The sequence below is a fragment of the Macaca nemestrina genome, chromosome 12, assembly GCF_043159975.1.
Source record: "Macaca nemestrina isolate mMacNem1 chromosome 12, mMacNem.hap1, whole genome shotgun sequence".
Classification (NCBI taxonomy): domain Eukaryota; kingdom Metazoa; phylum Chordata; class Mammalia; order Primates; family Cercopithecidae; genus Macaca; species Macaca nemestrina.
In genome coordinates this window covers 968,688-983,350 of record NC_092136.1, presented here as the reverse complement: position 1 = coordinate 983,350, position 14,663 = coordinate 968,688, and the positions used below count along the sequence as shown (strand labels likewise).

At 56.8% G+C, this 14,663-nt stretch overlaps 1 protein-coding gene across 6 annotated transcripts; it reads right to left on the bottom strand.

Annotated features, from left to right (window-relative positions):
- Positions 1-1,301: 1,301 nt before the first annotated feature.
- On the bottom strand, positions 1,302-9,859 carry LOC105494166 (collagen alpha-2(V) chain). Of its 6 annotated transcripts, XM_071074035.1 has the most exons (3): positions 2,543-9,859; positions 2,216-2,400; positions 1,302-2,048 (listed from the first exon to the last, which is right to left on the bottom strand). In XM_071074035.1, the coding sequence occupies exons 1-3, from the start codon at positions 2,625-2,627 to the stop codon at positions 1,827-1,829; spliced, it is 492 nt and encodes a 163-aa protein (XP_070930136.1). In that variant the 5' UTR covers positions 2,628-9,859; the 3' UTR covers positions 1,302-1,826. The 6 variants fall into 6 exon arrangements, 3 of the variants coding, with proteins under 3 accessions (XP_070930136.1, XP_070930135.1, XP_070930134.1); XR_011610388.1 differs by having other exon boundaries at positions 2,216-9,859; XR_011610389.1 differs by having other exon boundaries at positions 1,302-2,400.
- Positions 9,860-14,663: the final 4,804 nt, after the last annotated feature.

Genomic DNA, 14,663 nt, shown 5'->3' with positions numbered 1-14,663 from the left:
ATGGAAAACAGCATGGAGGTTCCCAGAAGCCTAAACACAGAACCACCACGTAATCCAGCTGTCCCACTCCCGAGTGCGACACGTAAACCACCACGTAATCCGGCTGTCCCGCTCCCGAGTGCGACACGTGGAGGCCGCATCAGTATGCGGAAGGGACGCCTGCACCCCATGTTCACCGCAGCGCTGTCCACTACGGCCAGATGGAACCAGCCGCAGCCTCCGGCAGCCAGGGAAGGGGCATCCACGTCAGAGAACTGCTCCTCCACAGAAGAGGGAATGTGTCACTGGAACTGCAGGACTTTATGTGGAACAGAGGAGGCCAGGCCCAGAAAGATACACACTGCGGGATCTCACTCATACAGGGAACCTAGAAATGCTGAACTCACAGAAGCAGAGAGAGGACCCAGGGATATACGGGCTGGGAACTGGGGAGGGGTTGGTCCAAGGGTACAAAGTTTCTGTTACAGACCGGGAACAGTGGCTCACGCCTGTAATCCCAGCACTTTGGGAGGCCAAGACAGGTGGATCACCTGAGGATAGGAGTTCGAGACCAGCCTGGCCAACATGATAAGACCCCATCTCTAAAAATACAAAATTAGGCCAGGCGCGGTGGCTCATGCCTATAATCCCAGCACTTTGGGATGCTGAGGCGGTCAGATCACAAGGTCAGGAGATCAAGATCATCCTGGCCAACATGGTGAAACCCCATTTCTAAAATACAAAATTAGCTTAAAATACAAAAATTAGCTAGGTGTGGTGGCAGGTGCCTGTAATTCCAGCTACTCAGGAGGCTGAGGCAGGAGAATTGCTTGAACCCAGGAGGCAGAGGTTGCAGTGAGCCGAGATGGCACCACTGCACTCCAGCCTGGCAACAGAGCGAGACTCCGGCTCAAACAAACAAACAAAAAAATTAGCCAGGGGTGATGGCGTGTGCCTGTAATCCCAGCTACTCAGGAGGCTGAGGCACAAGAATTGATTGAACCTGGGAGACAGAGGTTACAGTGAGCCAAGATCGCACGACTGCACTCCAGCCTGGCTACAGAGCAAAATTCTATTTCAAAAAAAAAAAAAAAATCCGTTAGACAAGAGGAATAAATTCAAGAGATGTACTGCACAGCATGGTGACTACAGTTAATAACACCATATTGCGTCATCCTTGAAAATCAATAAGAAAGGAAAAAAAGAAAGAAAATCATTGCGAGTAGATTTTGAGTGTTCTCACCACAAAAAAACGGGAAGTATGTGAAGTCATGTGTGTTATGCCACTTGATTTAACCACCATGTAAACGCGTTTCAAAACATCAGGTTGGACATGATAAATATATACAATAAAAGAACAAAATAAGAAAATACATTTGCAAAATGAAGCATTCTTATTGTGCGGGCTCTGCTGGTCGCCTGGTCTCAGTTCTGGTCTTTGCAGGACTCTGGGTCCGGTCCTCTCTCCGCAGCGATCTGGCGTCCCCTCGGCGGACAGGATCCCTGGCCCCGCTCGCCGGACAGCGAGCTCACATTCTCTCTGCCGATTCAGCGGGAAGAGAGGCCCCTGGGGACAGTCCCGATGTCGAACTCCACGCGGCCAGCACCTCGACCCTGGCGGGAGCACTCCTCCCTGAGGAAGCAGGACCTCCAAGCTAGAGTGAACGGTGGCTGTGTGAGCAGGCGGCTGGGGCCACAGGGACGGTGGCCGTGACTCCCACCTGTGATTCCTGGATACCATCGCCACAGAGAAGCGGCACCGGGCATGGATGGCAAGCATCTGGTCCGTTCTGTGGGGTTGCGCCCATCCTTTCGTGGGACCTCCCAGCCGGCGCCATAGCTGGTCTTCAGGGGCCGTCCCATGCTCTATTAACCTGAGCATGGGTTGAGTCCTGCTGCGGGAAGCGGCATTGATGGGGGTGTGATGGACAGTGGGGTGCTGTCGAGTCCATGGACGGAGTCATGGGCAGGCACAGCAAGTCCACACTCAGAAAACTGCGAGGGCCTCTGTGACAGCTGACGACCCGTCCCTGTCCTGTCTGTAGAGGGCCAGCGAGGCAGGCGAGGACCTGTCCCCGGGGAATGGCAATGATGAGGGGGCGGGTTGCTGACCCTGGAGTCAGCAGGGCACTTGTGCTGCGGGGCCGTGCACAACCCCCATCCTGCCACATCCCAGCTTCCTCCCGGGCCCCTGGGGCCTGCCTGGCGTGGCTGCTGAGCGACCGTGGGCGCTGACCTGTGACCGTCGTGAACACACCACAGGCCACGCTGGCTCTCCCATCTTCTGCGTCCCTCCACGACTTCCACGCCCTTGACACTTTTGAGGGGCGCTGGGCAGGTGTGTGTAGAATGTCCCCTTGTTGGGGACATTGGATGTTTTCTTATGATTGAGATTGGGGTTACGCATTTTTGTCCAGGAAACTGCAGAAACCACATGCTCTACTTTATTTGTGTTTTTATTTTATAGAGACAGGGTCTCACTCTGTTGCCCAGGTTGGAGTGCAGTGGTGCCATCACGGCTCCAGCCTGAGCCTGGAGTGGGGACAGGATGACGAGAGCTCACCCGTCTCCCAGCGGCTCTCCAGGGCACGCTCTGGCTGTGGCTCGGACACGGACACCCTGGGCTCCGGGGGAAGCTCCAGCTGCATTCTGAGCTCCTTTCTGGAGACAGAAGTCAGAGGATACCAAGACCCCTCCGGAGGTCCCCTAGGGCAGGTGTGGCTCAGACCCCTTCAGCCTCTAACCAGACAGGAGCCAGGGCCTGGGGTCCCCAAAGGAAAATGAGGGGTGACTAATGAGGCTCAGGAGACTGGGTGGGGGCATCTCAGGGGGATGCATCTGGCACCTGGTTTCAGGGGTGTTTGCTGTCCACCTGGAGCACCCTGGATTGACCCTGGCCCTTCCTTCCCCTGGAGCAGCATCAGGGAAGGAAAGGGGCTGCCCCGTCGGGCCATGCTGGACCTGAGCACACAGGAGCGCTGTGAAGAAGCCAGGCCGCTTCTCACAGTTTTGTTATGAAGATCGTTTAGGGCCCATGGTCTCCCCTGAAAGAATCCAGGGAACCTCCAGGGACCCGTGGGCCATGTGGGAGAGCAGCTGAGACAATCTGTCACCTGAGACAATTATTAGTATCACCAGGTGAATATCAACGCCTGGGTGGGGAATTCCCTGGAGCAGGCAGGTGGGAGCTGGAGGAAATGCTGTCAGCATCGCCACCCTCGGCCCCTGCAGAGCTGAAATTGTTAGAAGAGGCCACTCCTGCCTTTCCTGACTATCAACTTCCTCTGTCCAAGATGGGGCTGGGCCCTGGAGGCGACTCGCCTAGCCCAGTCCCAGCGCAGGTCAAACAGGCCCCCTGCACCTGTTCCCTGCCTTTTTGGGGCCTCAGTTTCCCTACCTGGCCCCTGGAGGCCTCTCCAGGCTTGCAGCCTGCTGCTGGAGCTGGTTTTGGGGGGTGGACAGCAGGCAGACCCCCAGGCCTGCAGAGGAGCTCGCAGGCAATGCACCAGCTCCTTCAAGGAACAAACAAAGGCTGCAGTTCCCAGGAAGGGCTGACAGCTGCGGGCCAGGGCGGGGAAGAAAGTCCACAAGGAGGTTCAGCGGCCCACCCCGCAGCCTCGCCCTGACCGCATTTATGGCCAGATCCTGTTGTAGGCACAAGTCCAGCTCCACCGCCCTCCCTCCTGCTGGCATCTTCCGGGAACTGGCAGGGGCAGCGGGAACCCAGGAACCCGGGAGCCAGGAGACGGGCCAGGATCAGCATTTGCTTCTCATTACTGGAGATGGAGGAAATGGGCAGCTTGTCCCGCTGTCCAGACTGTAGACCTGGGGCAGCATCATCAAGAGTGGAAGATGACGTCCTCCAGCTCCCCAGACTCGGCCCTCCCGGAGTCCAGGGCTGCCAGGCTGCCCTCTGGCCCAGGGGGACGTGCCTGTGGAGGATGAATGAAGCCGGAGGGCGCTGGGGCCGGGTGCTCAGGCGTCTGTCCATCATGTTCTGTAGGGAGCAGCCTCCCAGGGACCCCACTGCCTCCTGGAGCCCCGGGGGAGGAGTGGATAGTGGCCAGGAGGATGTTTACCAGGTGGCATCCGGTAGGAAGGTTAGGGTGAGGCTAGCGGTTAGGGATTAGGGCTTGGGGTGTAGGGCTGGGTCTAGGGTTAGTGTTGGGGTCAAGGAGTTTGGGTGGGGGCTTGGGGTGAATTTAGGGCAGGGATAGGCTGGGGTGAGGGTAATTTGGGGTGATACGTTAGGTTAGGACCCTGGGGCCATGCTGGTTCTGACACATTCAAGGGCACTTTGTCAGCCATCAAACAGGGCAAGACACACCACTTGGGTGACACAGGGCCGCCCAGCCCTGCACCTGCACCTGCACCTGCACCTGGGGCCCCTCCTGTGCCCACAGGGCCTCCCCTGGTCAGCTGGGAGGGCTCCGCTAGCTGCCTCCTATCCCTAAGTGGATGCAGTCCCTGGATCCTTCCCCCAGGGCTGGTCACACCCAGCTGACCACTCCCCTCTGGGCCCAGGCAGTCACCAAGGGGGTCAGCTGTCCTCAGTCCACTCAGCCACACAGGCCTGGGCCATGGGTGGGGCTGCAGGACACATCTCCCCTACAGCTGGGCAGGTCCATGGTGTCCAGGCAGCCTGCCCTGGCCCTGCCCCAGGTCACGCCTGGCATGCAGAGGACGGGAGGGCGGCAAGACCCCCGCTTCCAACCCCCTTCTGTGGCCCAGATAAGGTTCTGGGGAAGTCACTTCTTCCAGGCCCAGCTTCGGGAGGGTTGCAGTGTCCACACATATCTCTCCCTGCAGCTGAACCAGGCACCAGGGGAGGCCCCCAGACAGCTGTGGGAACTGCAGGAAGGAGGGGAGGCAAGGAGAGGGCAGGAAGTAAAGGAGGGAGGAGCTGCCCAGGCATCCCCCAGGTAGGGGTGCAGGCTCCTGGGGACACTGGGGACCCCAGGTCCTCCCTGGCCCTTCCCAGCTGGCCCACCTTTGCTCTGCATACAGCCGGTGCTCTGCATACAGCCGGTGCTCTGCATACAGCTGGTGCTCAGCAAAGCTTGCTGCTGCTGATGGACGATTCCATGACTCACTCCAGCATCTCTGTGCCCCAGGAGACGGTGGCCTCCTGGCCCCAGCCTGTGCCCTCTGCGGCCATCACGGGCCCGACCAGGCCTGTGGTCACAGGCGAGGCCAGGGCAGGGAGGAGGCCCTGACCACAGCAAAGGAGTCTGCAGCAGGGGAGGCACCAGCATCCAAGTGCCCGTGCCCAGGGAGGTGCCACCTCCAACAGGGCGTCAGGCTTGGGACACAGTTGCCGGGGGAGCAGCAGGGACAGGGAGGGGGCGGAAACCCGGCAGCGGGTCAGCTCCGTGACTGCAGCCCCGTGGGGGCAGTGGCTTTCAGGGACTCACAGCCCAGAAGGGCCTTACCTTCGGCCCCTTCCAGCAGTAGCACCAACTGCCGTGGCCGCCCACACTACCCTCGTCCTGACGGCTGCCCACACCAGATCCTCTGTGGCCAGCAGTCCTGTCATCCACATCCCTATCTTGCTGAAGAGCAGGCGGTGAGGACACAGGAAAGCCAGGCTGTCACCCGCCCGGGGCCAGAGCCACGATGGGTCCCCCAGGTGGGAGAGCCCTGGTCTCACCCCCAGAATGGCCCACCCTGTCCCACAGCCAAGATCTAACGCCAGTCTCCCAAGGAGTGGGCACAGGGGCGGGGAGGGAACTTTCCATGGTGGTCCAGGGGCTGGGGAGCCTCAGGGGTCACAAGAAGCTGGTGGAGCCAGGGAGCTGTGGCCACAACGTGGGTGCAGGTGCCCCAGGACGGGGAGGGGAGGGCGTGGCCTTGGGTGCTACCAGCCCCCGCACCGGCACTCAGGCAGCATAGGGGCACATTTTGGGCCTGGGGGACTGTGCCATCGTGGCCAGGAGCACCTTGAGAAGCCAGGAGGGCCAGCCAGGGTAGGGCAGAGCAGAGTGGGGCAGGGACAATCTGCCCAGAAGTGTCACCGCCCCTCAGACACCCCCAGACTCGCCTGGGCCAGGATGATACGCAGTCCTCGGCCCAAGGCCCTGAATTAGGTACCTGGGGACCTGCACGTCTGGCCAGGACCCCTGCCTCTCTGTGCAGAATCCTGATGTCCCCTGGCAGGCCCGGGGGTTCAGCAGAAGCAGGTTGCAGCCCCCACACCCCTCTAATGAGCCACATAGAAGGTGGGCCAAGGGCAGCGGCTGTGGGGCCTGGGACACAGCAGCTGCGACGCTGCCACAGACAAGGGTCGGGTCCAGGAGTGGAGGACCCAGGGCAGTGACGAGGAGATGCAGACAGACCTGGCTTGAGATGAGGTCTGGGTGGGAGTCCAGGGGGTGGGGATCCCAGCTTCCCAGGCACCGGGGGAAGCCCCCGCCCGAGTCCTCGGTGAGCTGAGTCTCCAGGGTATGGTGCTCCCGGCGTCCTGGCCAGGCCTTGTGGCTGTGGAGGGACAGAAACCAGGCCCAGCTTCCTGCTGGGGGTCACCTCTCCCCGGGTGTCTAGGGCATCGCTGCGTCTGAAAACTAGCAGGAAAGGGGTGCTCGGTGCAGCCTCAGGGCCTTGGGGACCCCCTTGGATCTTGCCGGCTCCCAAAATGCAGAGGGAGAGTCGGGCAGTGGGGCCAGGGCTGCAGCCCCCATGTCTCCTCCACGTCTGCCCAGCTCTGTCTACCTCAGGGAGGCAGGACCCCTCAGACTGGACCTGGCCCCTACCCGCCCCGGGCGCTTGGAGCAAAGTCTGTGGTCCCAGGCTCCCTGACAGCGGATGCTTCCCTGCCCAGCCCAAGCCATCTGCAGCCAGACCAGAGGCTGGTGTGGCGCTGTGGAAGGTTCCGGAGGGCGAGAGCCGTGATGCTGCAGTTCTCCAGCAGGTGGCAGCTGGCGCCCGCACTGCGGCCCGGAGGAGGGTTGGGCAAGGTGTGTGCTCAGGGCCATGCGGCCCAGGTGTGTGTCTGCGTGTTGGCAAGTCCAGTGCCTGGGTGGCTCTCAGGCATCTTGTGGAGCACAGGCAGCAGCAGCCAGCAAGGAGCACTCTGGTCCCATTGATGGGAGGCTCCGGGACAGTCAGCACTGAGGGGAGAGAAGCTGGGCAGGTGGGGCCGCCAGGGCAGGTGTGAGGGTGACCCCGCCAAGCAGCACAGGGACGATCTGAACCCTGCAGGGCCCGGCAGCACCTGAATAATGGGAGAAGCTGTGCGAGCCCACGTGTGAGCCATGAACAGGCACCACAGCAAGGCGGGCAGGCAAGGCGGGCAGGCGTGGGTCCTGTACACACGGGTGTGGGTGTGACTGAGCAACCACTCACCCTCTCACATCCCCTGCAGTGAGCGTAGGGGCACCGGCCTCTCATTTCTCAGCCCCGCTGGGCCCACCTCCTGCCTGGCCCTCCCAGGGACTGACCTGTGGCCTCCTACCACCCTCGAACTGCAGGGGTTGCCTGTCCCTGCCTTTGTCCCCACACCTGGGGCCTGTCCCCGCCTTTGTCCCCACACCTCGGGCCTGTCCCCGCCTTTGTCCCCACACCTGGGGCCTGTCCCCGCCTTTGTCCCCACACCTGGGGCCTGTCCCCGCCTTTGTCCCCGCACATCGGGCCTGTCCCCGCCTTTGTCCCCGCACCTCGGGCCTGTCCCCGCCTTTGTCCCCGCACCTCGGGCCTTTGTTGACACCTGTAGGCTCAGGTACCACGTGGGGCCCGGGACACTGGGGGCCGCAGCACATCGGGGAGGGGAGGCTGCAGTCTGGGCCCAAAGGCATCCAGCCTCTCCACTCCCTCCCTGGTGACCTGGGGCAGAGGCCGCCCGTCTCTGTGCCTGTTTCCGCATCTGTGTGGGCACAGAAGACACCTCCACCTGCAGTGAATCCGGTGATGGCAGAAGCGCCCGTCCCGCCAGCCGCACGTCCCGCCAGCCGCACGCCCCGCCAGCCGCACACCAGGAGCCCTTTGCTGCCAGGATTGACTGGGGATTCCTCAGGCTCTGTCAGGGCCTGGACCCTCCCTGCCTGGGTACCTCTGACCCAGCGACAGGGAAGGCCACCAGGGCAACCCCAGAGGCCTGTCCAGCTCGGAGCCAACCCCTCCTGCACTGGGGTCCCTGAGATTCACCCTGGCAGGCAGCAGGAAGGCACGGTGCCCGGTGGCCTTCTTCCCCCAGGGGGAGGGTCTGGGCTGGGCTCTTCTTTGATAGGCCACCTGGGTCCCACCTCAGGCCTGGAGGAAAGTGGAGGGGTCCACACCGTGGCTGGCCCTGGGACTGGGGACACATGGGCACCAGGACACACGAGGCCCATGGGGGCCGGGAAAGTCCCCAGAATCCCCACTCACCACTCCGGGTAGGGAAGAGGCGGGGCCAGCCTGTTGACGTGCATCTCCTGCTGTCCAGAGAATGCTCCAGACATCCCCATTTTCCTGCAGAAGGGACGTCCTTGCTGGGGAGCCGGTGGCTGCAGCCAGTTAGTGGTGACTCCCAGAAGGTTCCAGGCCCCATCCAGCCAGAACCCCAGAGCCAGACCTGGGGCCACAGGGCATGACGCCGCTCTGCCTACACGGGGACGGGCAGCTGCCCACGGCCATAGACACAGGCTTTGAGGAAGCGACAAGGCTCTTGCATCAGATTAAAATGCTGCCAAGCGGAAGAGTTGGCAAAAAGCTCTCACGGAGCAGCTGGTTCAGGGCCAGCAGGCGCTGGGGTGGCACGGGGGCCCTTTGGGTGCTGTGGCAGTGCCTGTCCCTGGCTCCCAGCCTGGGAGCCCCAGCAGTGCCTTGCACAGCTGGCCCAGACATGCAAAGGGCCAGAGCCCGGCACGTGGCAGTGTTGACTGTCATAATTGTTATTGCCATAATCATCATGATCATCATTGCTATTATTATATTATCACCAGGAAACTCACCTACCTTCTGCAGGCTGCGGGTGAGGCCAAGGGGCAGAGGGCTGGGGGCTGATGTGGGCCGGCAAGGCCCAGGCCACGAGGGTGCCACCTTCATCCCAGGGATGCCAAGGCCCAGCAGAAGGTGAGCAGGGGAGGAGAGATCCTTACCCCAGGGTGACCCCACGGCGGGGGCTGCACATGGGCACCCACTGGAGGCCTGGGGGAGACAGGTGTGGCTCGGACGCTCTTTAGCAAGGTGGGAGCCAGGGCTCCCTTAAGAGGTCCACCTTAAGAGGTCCTCCAGAGTGACCCAGGGAGAACCATTCTCCGTCCCACCCACTCCTGGATCTCAAGCTCCCAGGACGCAGAGAGAACCTGAGCCATTGCCCGGTTTGTGCTGCTTGATCACGGTGGCCCCAGGAAAGCAATTCAAGAGTTGCAGCGATGCTGCCCAGCCCCACGGGCAGGGAAACCAGGGCCAGGAGGCGGCGCTGGGGGCTGCAGCTGGGTGGACCGCGCGGCTGGGGTATGTTCCCTGCCCGCTACTCTTCTACATGTTTCCAGGTTTTATTTAGTGACTATGCTCCACTCTGTATTAAAGTATCAAGATTCCATTTCATCAAGGACTAGCATGTTTAGCAAAAAGAGTAGCAGAGGCCAGATTTAGCAACTGAAAGACTCCAGGAAACATGGAAACAACAGCTGTCAAGACGTTGGACATCAGGCGACGAAGAGAGACAGCGGCTCCCTCCAACCCGCTGCTACCCGGAAACGCCACGGCCTGAGTGGCGTAAAAGCAACAGACACGCATCTCCACAGCTGCGGAGGACGGGACGTTCAAGGTCGACGCTCTGGCAGATTCGATGTCCGGTGAGGTCACTCCCTGGTTCATGGACGGCACCTTATCGCTGGGTCCCCCTCCCCTCTGGTAGAAGGGGTAGGAGAGTCCTCTGAGGTCTTTTTTTTTTTTTTTTTTTTTTTTTGAGACAGGAGTCTCGCTCTGTTGCCCAGGCTGGAGTGCAACGGTGCGATCTCAGCTCACTGCAAGCTCCACTTCCCAGGTTCAAGTGATTCTCCTGCCTTAGCCTCCTGAGTAGCTGGGATTACAGGTGCCCACCACCATGCCCAGCTAATTTTCGTATATTTAGTAGAGACAGGGTTTCACCATGCTGGCCAGGCTCGTCTCAAACTCCTGACCTCAGGTGATCCAACTGCCTTGGCCTCCCAAAGTGCTGGGATTACAGGCGTGAGCCACCACCCCTGGCCTCTGGGATCTCTTTTGTAAGGACACTAACCTCATTCCTGAGGCTCTGCCACCTCCTCAAGTCCCCACCTCCTAATATCATCACCTTGGGCACTAGGATTTCAACATAGGAACTGGAGGGTGAGGAAGACACAAACATACAGTCCGTGGCAGACACACAAGGGGAGCCTTAAAACTGCCCAGGTCACCACCGGGAGGGTCTCCAGGACAAGGGGAGCCTTAAAACTGCCCAGGTCACCGCCGCGAGGGTTTCCAGGACAAGGGGAGCCCTAAAACTGCCCAGGTCACCGCCGCGAGGGTTTCCAGGACAAGGGGAGCCCTAAAACTGTCCAGGTCACCGCCGCGAGGGTTTCCAGGGCAAGGGGCCAGGAAGGGGAACTCAGGAAGAGCTCAGCTGAGAGGCCACGGAGCCCACGGCTGCTGGAGTGCACAGGACACTGGCAAGGAGAGAGCTGCCCAGAGCAAAGCGTAGAGACCTGCAGAAAGTCCACCTTGAGTGTTTGGCAGAGAATCCGCTCAGCACGCGCCTAGGAGGAGACTAAGGCTGACGAGCAACCACCCGAGAGCAGCAGCGCCCACACACGCCGGGAAAAGCACGGCTCCCGCCAGCGCCACCGAGAACCCTCGCCACTCAAAATTCACGGTGCAGTGGGCAGAGTCTCTGTCCCTCAGGGTCTTGCCTCAATGGTGAGGAGTAGTTTGCCCTGGACTCGACACTGCCCTGATGCCACCTACAAGTCACAAAAGGCCCAGGAGGCCCCTCTCCAATCCCTTAATTACGTCCCAGAACAAAGCTCCAAGACACAAAAGCCTCCAGCAGCCCACAAGGTAAAATTCACGAAGTCGGACAGCCATTCAAATAGTACCAGGCAGGTAAAGAAAGGCAATAACTCCGCCCATAACCAGGAGAAAATTCCACTAAATCCAAACCACAAAACCAACACGGATGTTGGAATTAGCCGACGAAGACGTTAAAACAGGCGTTACGACAGTATTCCATGTCATCAAAATGCTATGCTAAAAATTGAACGGATTTAGTAAAAAACATGAAACATATAAAAAGGATCCAAATTAAACATCTAAAGATAAAAATGACTACATATGAGATGAAACACACTGGACAGGATTAACAGCGGATGGGACACCGCAGAAGAGGAGGGTGGTGAACTCAAAGACATCACAGAGACACAGAAAGACAAAAGAATCCAAAAAATAAACAGCTCCTTAGTGAGCAGTAGGTGGAAAAGCTTCGCGCAGTCTGACACGTCAGTAAACGGAGCCCACGAAGGAAGAGAGGAGGACAGGAAAAACTGAAGAAATCATGGCCAAAATTTGTTCAAATCTGATGAAAACTTGGCTGGGCACAGTGGCTCACACCTGCAATCCCAGCACTTTGGGAGGCTGGAGCGGGCGGATCATCTGAGGTCAGGAGCTTAAAACCAGCCTGGCCAATCTGGTGAAACCCCATCTCTACTGAAAATACAAAAATCAGCAGGGCATGGTAGCGGGCGCCTGTAGTCCCAGCTACTCGGGAGGCTGAGATGGAGGGGCCGCTTGAGCCCCAGAGTTTGAGGTTATAGTGAGCCGAGATCGCACCACTGCACTCCAGCCTGGGCAACAGAGCGAGACTCTGTCTCAAAAAAATAATAATAATAATGAAAACTAAAACGCAGAGATACAAGAAGCTCAATGAGACCAAAGTACATCCTAGTCAAACAGAATCAGTGTTAAAGAGAAAATCTTAAGTTGTAGGGTGGGGGAGTGTCACAAAGAGGAAACATATTAAAATAACAACAGATTTGGGGTTTTTTTGGGAACTCGTGCCAGTAAGAAAACTAGAGCAGCACCTTTGCAGTACAAACAGAAGAAGCTATCATCCTAGAAAAACATCTTTCAAAAACAAAGGCAAAATGAAGACATTTTCAGACAAATAACAATTGCACTGTACGTTAAGAAATAAATAAAGCCCTTCAGGCGGGTGGAAAAGGATGCCAGATAGAAATATGGCTCGGTGGCTCATGCCTGTCATCCCAGCACTTTGGGAGGCAGAGGCAGGCAGATCACTTGAGGTCAGGAGTTCAAGACCAGGCTGACCAATATAGTAAACCCCCATCTCTACTAAAAACACAAAAATTAGCCAGGTGTGGTGGCGGGTGTGCCTGAGGTTGCAGCTGCAGCTACTCAGGAGGCTGAGGCAGGAAAATCACTTGAACCCAGGAGGTGGAGGTTGCAGGGAGCCGAGATCGCGCCACAGAACTCTAGCCTGGGTGACAGAGCAAGACTCCATCTCGAAAACAAAGGAAGGAAAGAAGGAAGGAAGGAGGGAGGGAGGGAGGGAGGGAGGGAGGGAGGGAGGGAGGGAAGGAAGGAAGGAAGGAAGGAAGGAAGGAAGGAAGGAAGGAAGGAAGGAAGGAAGGAAGGAAGGAAGGAAGGAAGGAAGGAAGGACCACATGATAGAATATGCATTTGAAACAGTAATTGTATGGGTAAATATAGAAGTTTTTTACTATTTAAACCTCTTTTTAAAATAACTAATTAAACAAAAATACCAACAATGTAATGTGGTATGAATCATGTATAGAAGTAAAATGTGTGACAAGAATTGCACAACCCGGGGGGAGGGAACTGTGAGGCACTTTTTTTTTTTTTTTTTTTTTTTTTTTGAGACAGAGTCTCACTCTGTTGCCCAGGCTGGAGTGCAATGATGCAATCTTGTCTCACCGCAGCCTCCGCCTCCCAGGTTCAAGCGATTCTCCTGCCTCAGCCTCCCAAGTAGCTGGGACTATAGGCGCCTGCCACTATGCCCAGCTAATTTTTGTATTTTTAGTACAGACGGGGTTTCACCATGTTGACCAGGCTGGTCTCGAATTCCTGACCTTGTGATCCACCCACCTCAGCCTCCCAAAGTGCTGGGATTACAGGCGTGAGCCCCCGCGCCCGGCCTGGAAGGTTCTTATTCTATATGTGGAATGTGGTCATATCTTTAGAAGGTAGACTATAGTAAGTTGTAGATGTACTATAAACTCTAAGAAAACTACTAAAATAATAAAAAGTTATGGCAGACAAGCAAACAAAGGAGATAAAATTGAACTGTGGAAAAATAGTCAATCCGAGAGAAGGTAGAAAAGAAAGATGAAGAACAAATGGAAGAAACAGAAAACAAGTAGCAAGGTGGTAGATTTTAACCTGGCCACATCCATAATTACATTAAATGTAATAGTCTAAACACCCCCAATAAAAAGATGCGGATTGTCAGACTAGAATAAAAAGCAAGATCACCCTATAAGCTGCCCAGAGAATCTCACTGTAAGGAAAAGACACGCATCAGTTATTGAAAGTAAAGGAATAGAAAAAAACAAACCAGGCTAACACAGAAAGAAAGATCAAGTGGCAACATTAACACCAAGGTAGACTTTAGAGCAAGGAACCGGCAATAAAGGTCATTCCATAATGATAAAATCACGACCGTGGGTTAAGCAAAGATTCCTTAGATACAACACTAGAAGCGCAACGCGTCAAGTAAAATATAATACATCGGACTTTGTCAAAATTAAGAACTTTGGCCAGTCTAGGTGGCTCAAGCCTGTAATCCCAGCAATTTGGGAGGCCGAGGTGGGTGGGTCACCTGAGGTCAGGATCTTGAAACCAGCCTGACCATCATGGTGAAACCCCATTTCTGGCCGGGCGCGGTGGCTCACGCCTGTAATCCCAGCACTTTGGGAGGCCGAGACGGGCGGATCACGAGGTCAGGAGATTGAGACCATCCTGGCTAACACATTGAAACCCCGTCTCTACTAAAAAAAAAAAATACAAAAAACTAGCTGGGCGACGTGGCGGGCACCTGTAGTCCCAGCTACTCGGGAGGCTGAGGCAGGAGAATGGCATAAACCCGGGCGGTGGAGCTTGCAGTGAGCGGAGATCCAGCCACTGCACTCCAGCCTGGGCGACAGAGCCAGACTCCGTCTCAAAAAAAAAAAAAAAAAGAAACCCCATCTCTACTAAAAATACAAAAATTAGCCAGGCATGGTGGCACGCACCTATAGTCCCAGCTACTCTGGAGGCTGAAGCAGGAGAATTGCCAGAACCGGAGAGGCAGAGGTTGCATGAGCCGAGATCGCACCATTGCACTCCAGCCTGGGCAACAAAGCACAAGACTCTGTCGAAAGAAAGAAAGAGAGAAAGAGAAAGAAAGGAAGAAAGAGCAAGAAAGCAAGAAAGGAGGGAGGGAGGGAAAGAACGAACTTTCGCTCTTTTGAACAGAAGTTTTGACAGTTAATAGTATCTTCTGACACAATTAAGAGAATAAAAAGACAAGCCCCGACTGGGAGAAAAATCTTTGCCAAGTACGTATTTTTAGTGAAGGACTCGAATGCAGAATATAGAAAAAACTCTCAACACCAAAGCAACCCAATTTTAAAATGGACAACATGTTAGAACAGACCCTCCACCAAATAAGATACGCGGATGGCAAATAAACACATAAAAAGATGCTCAATGTCATGAGTCGTTAGGAAAAT

What these genes read in the sequence shown, in the direction of transcription:
- LOC105494166 (XM_071074033.1), bottom strand. Translation starts at nt 7,365, where the DNA reads ATGAGAGGCCGGTGCCCCTACGCTCACTGCAGGGGATGTGAGAGGGTG.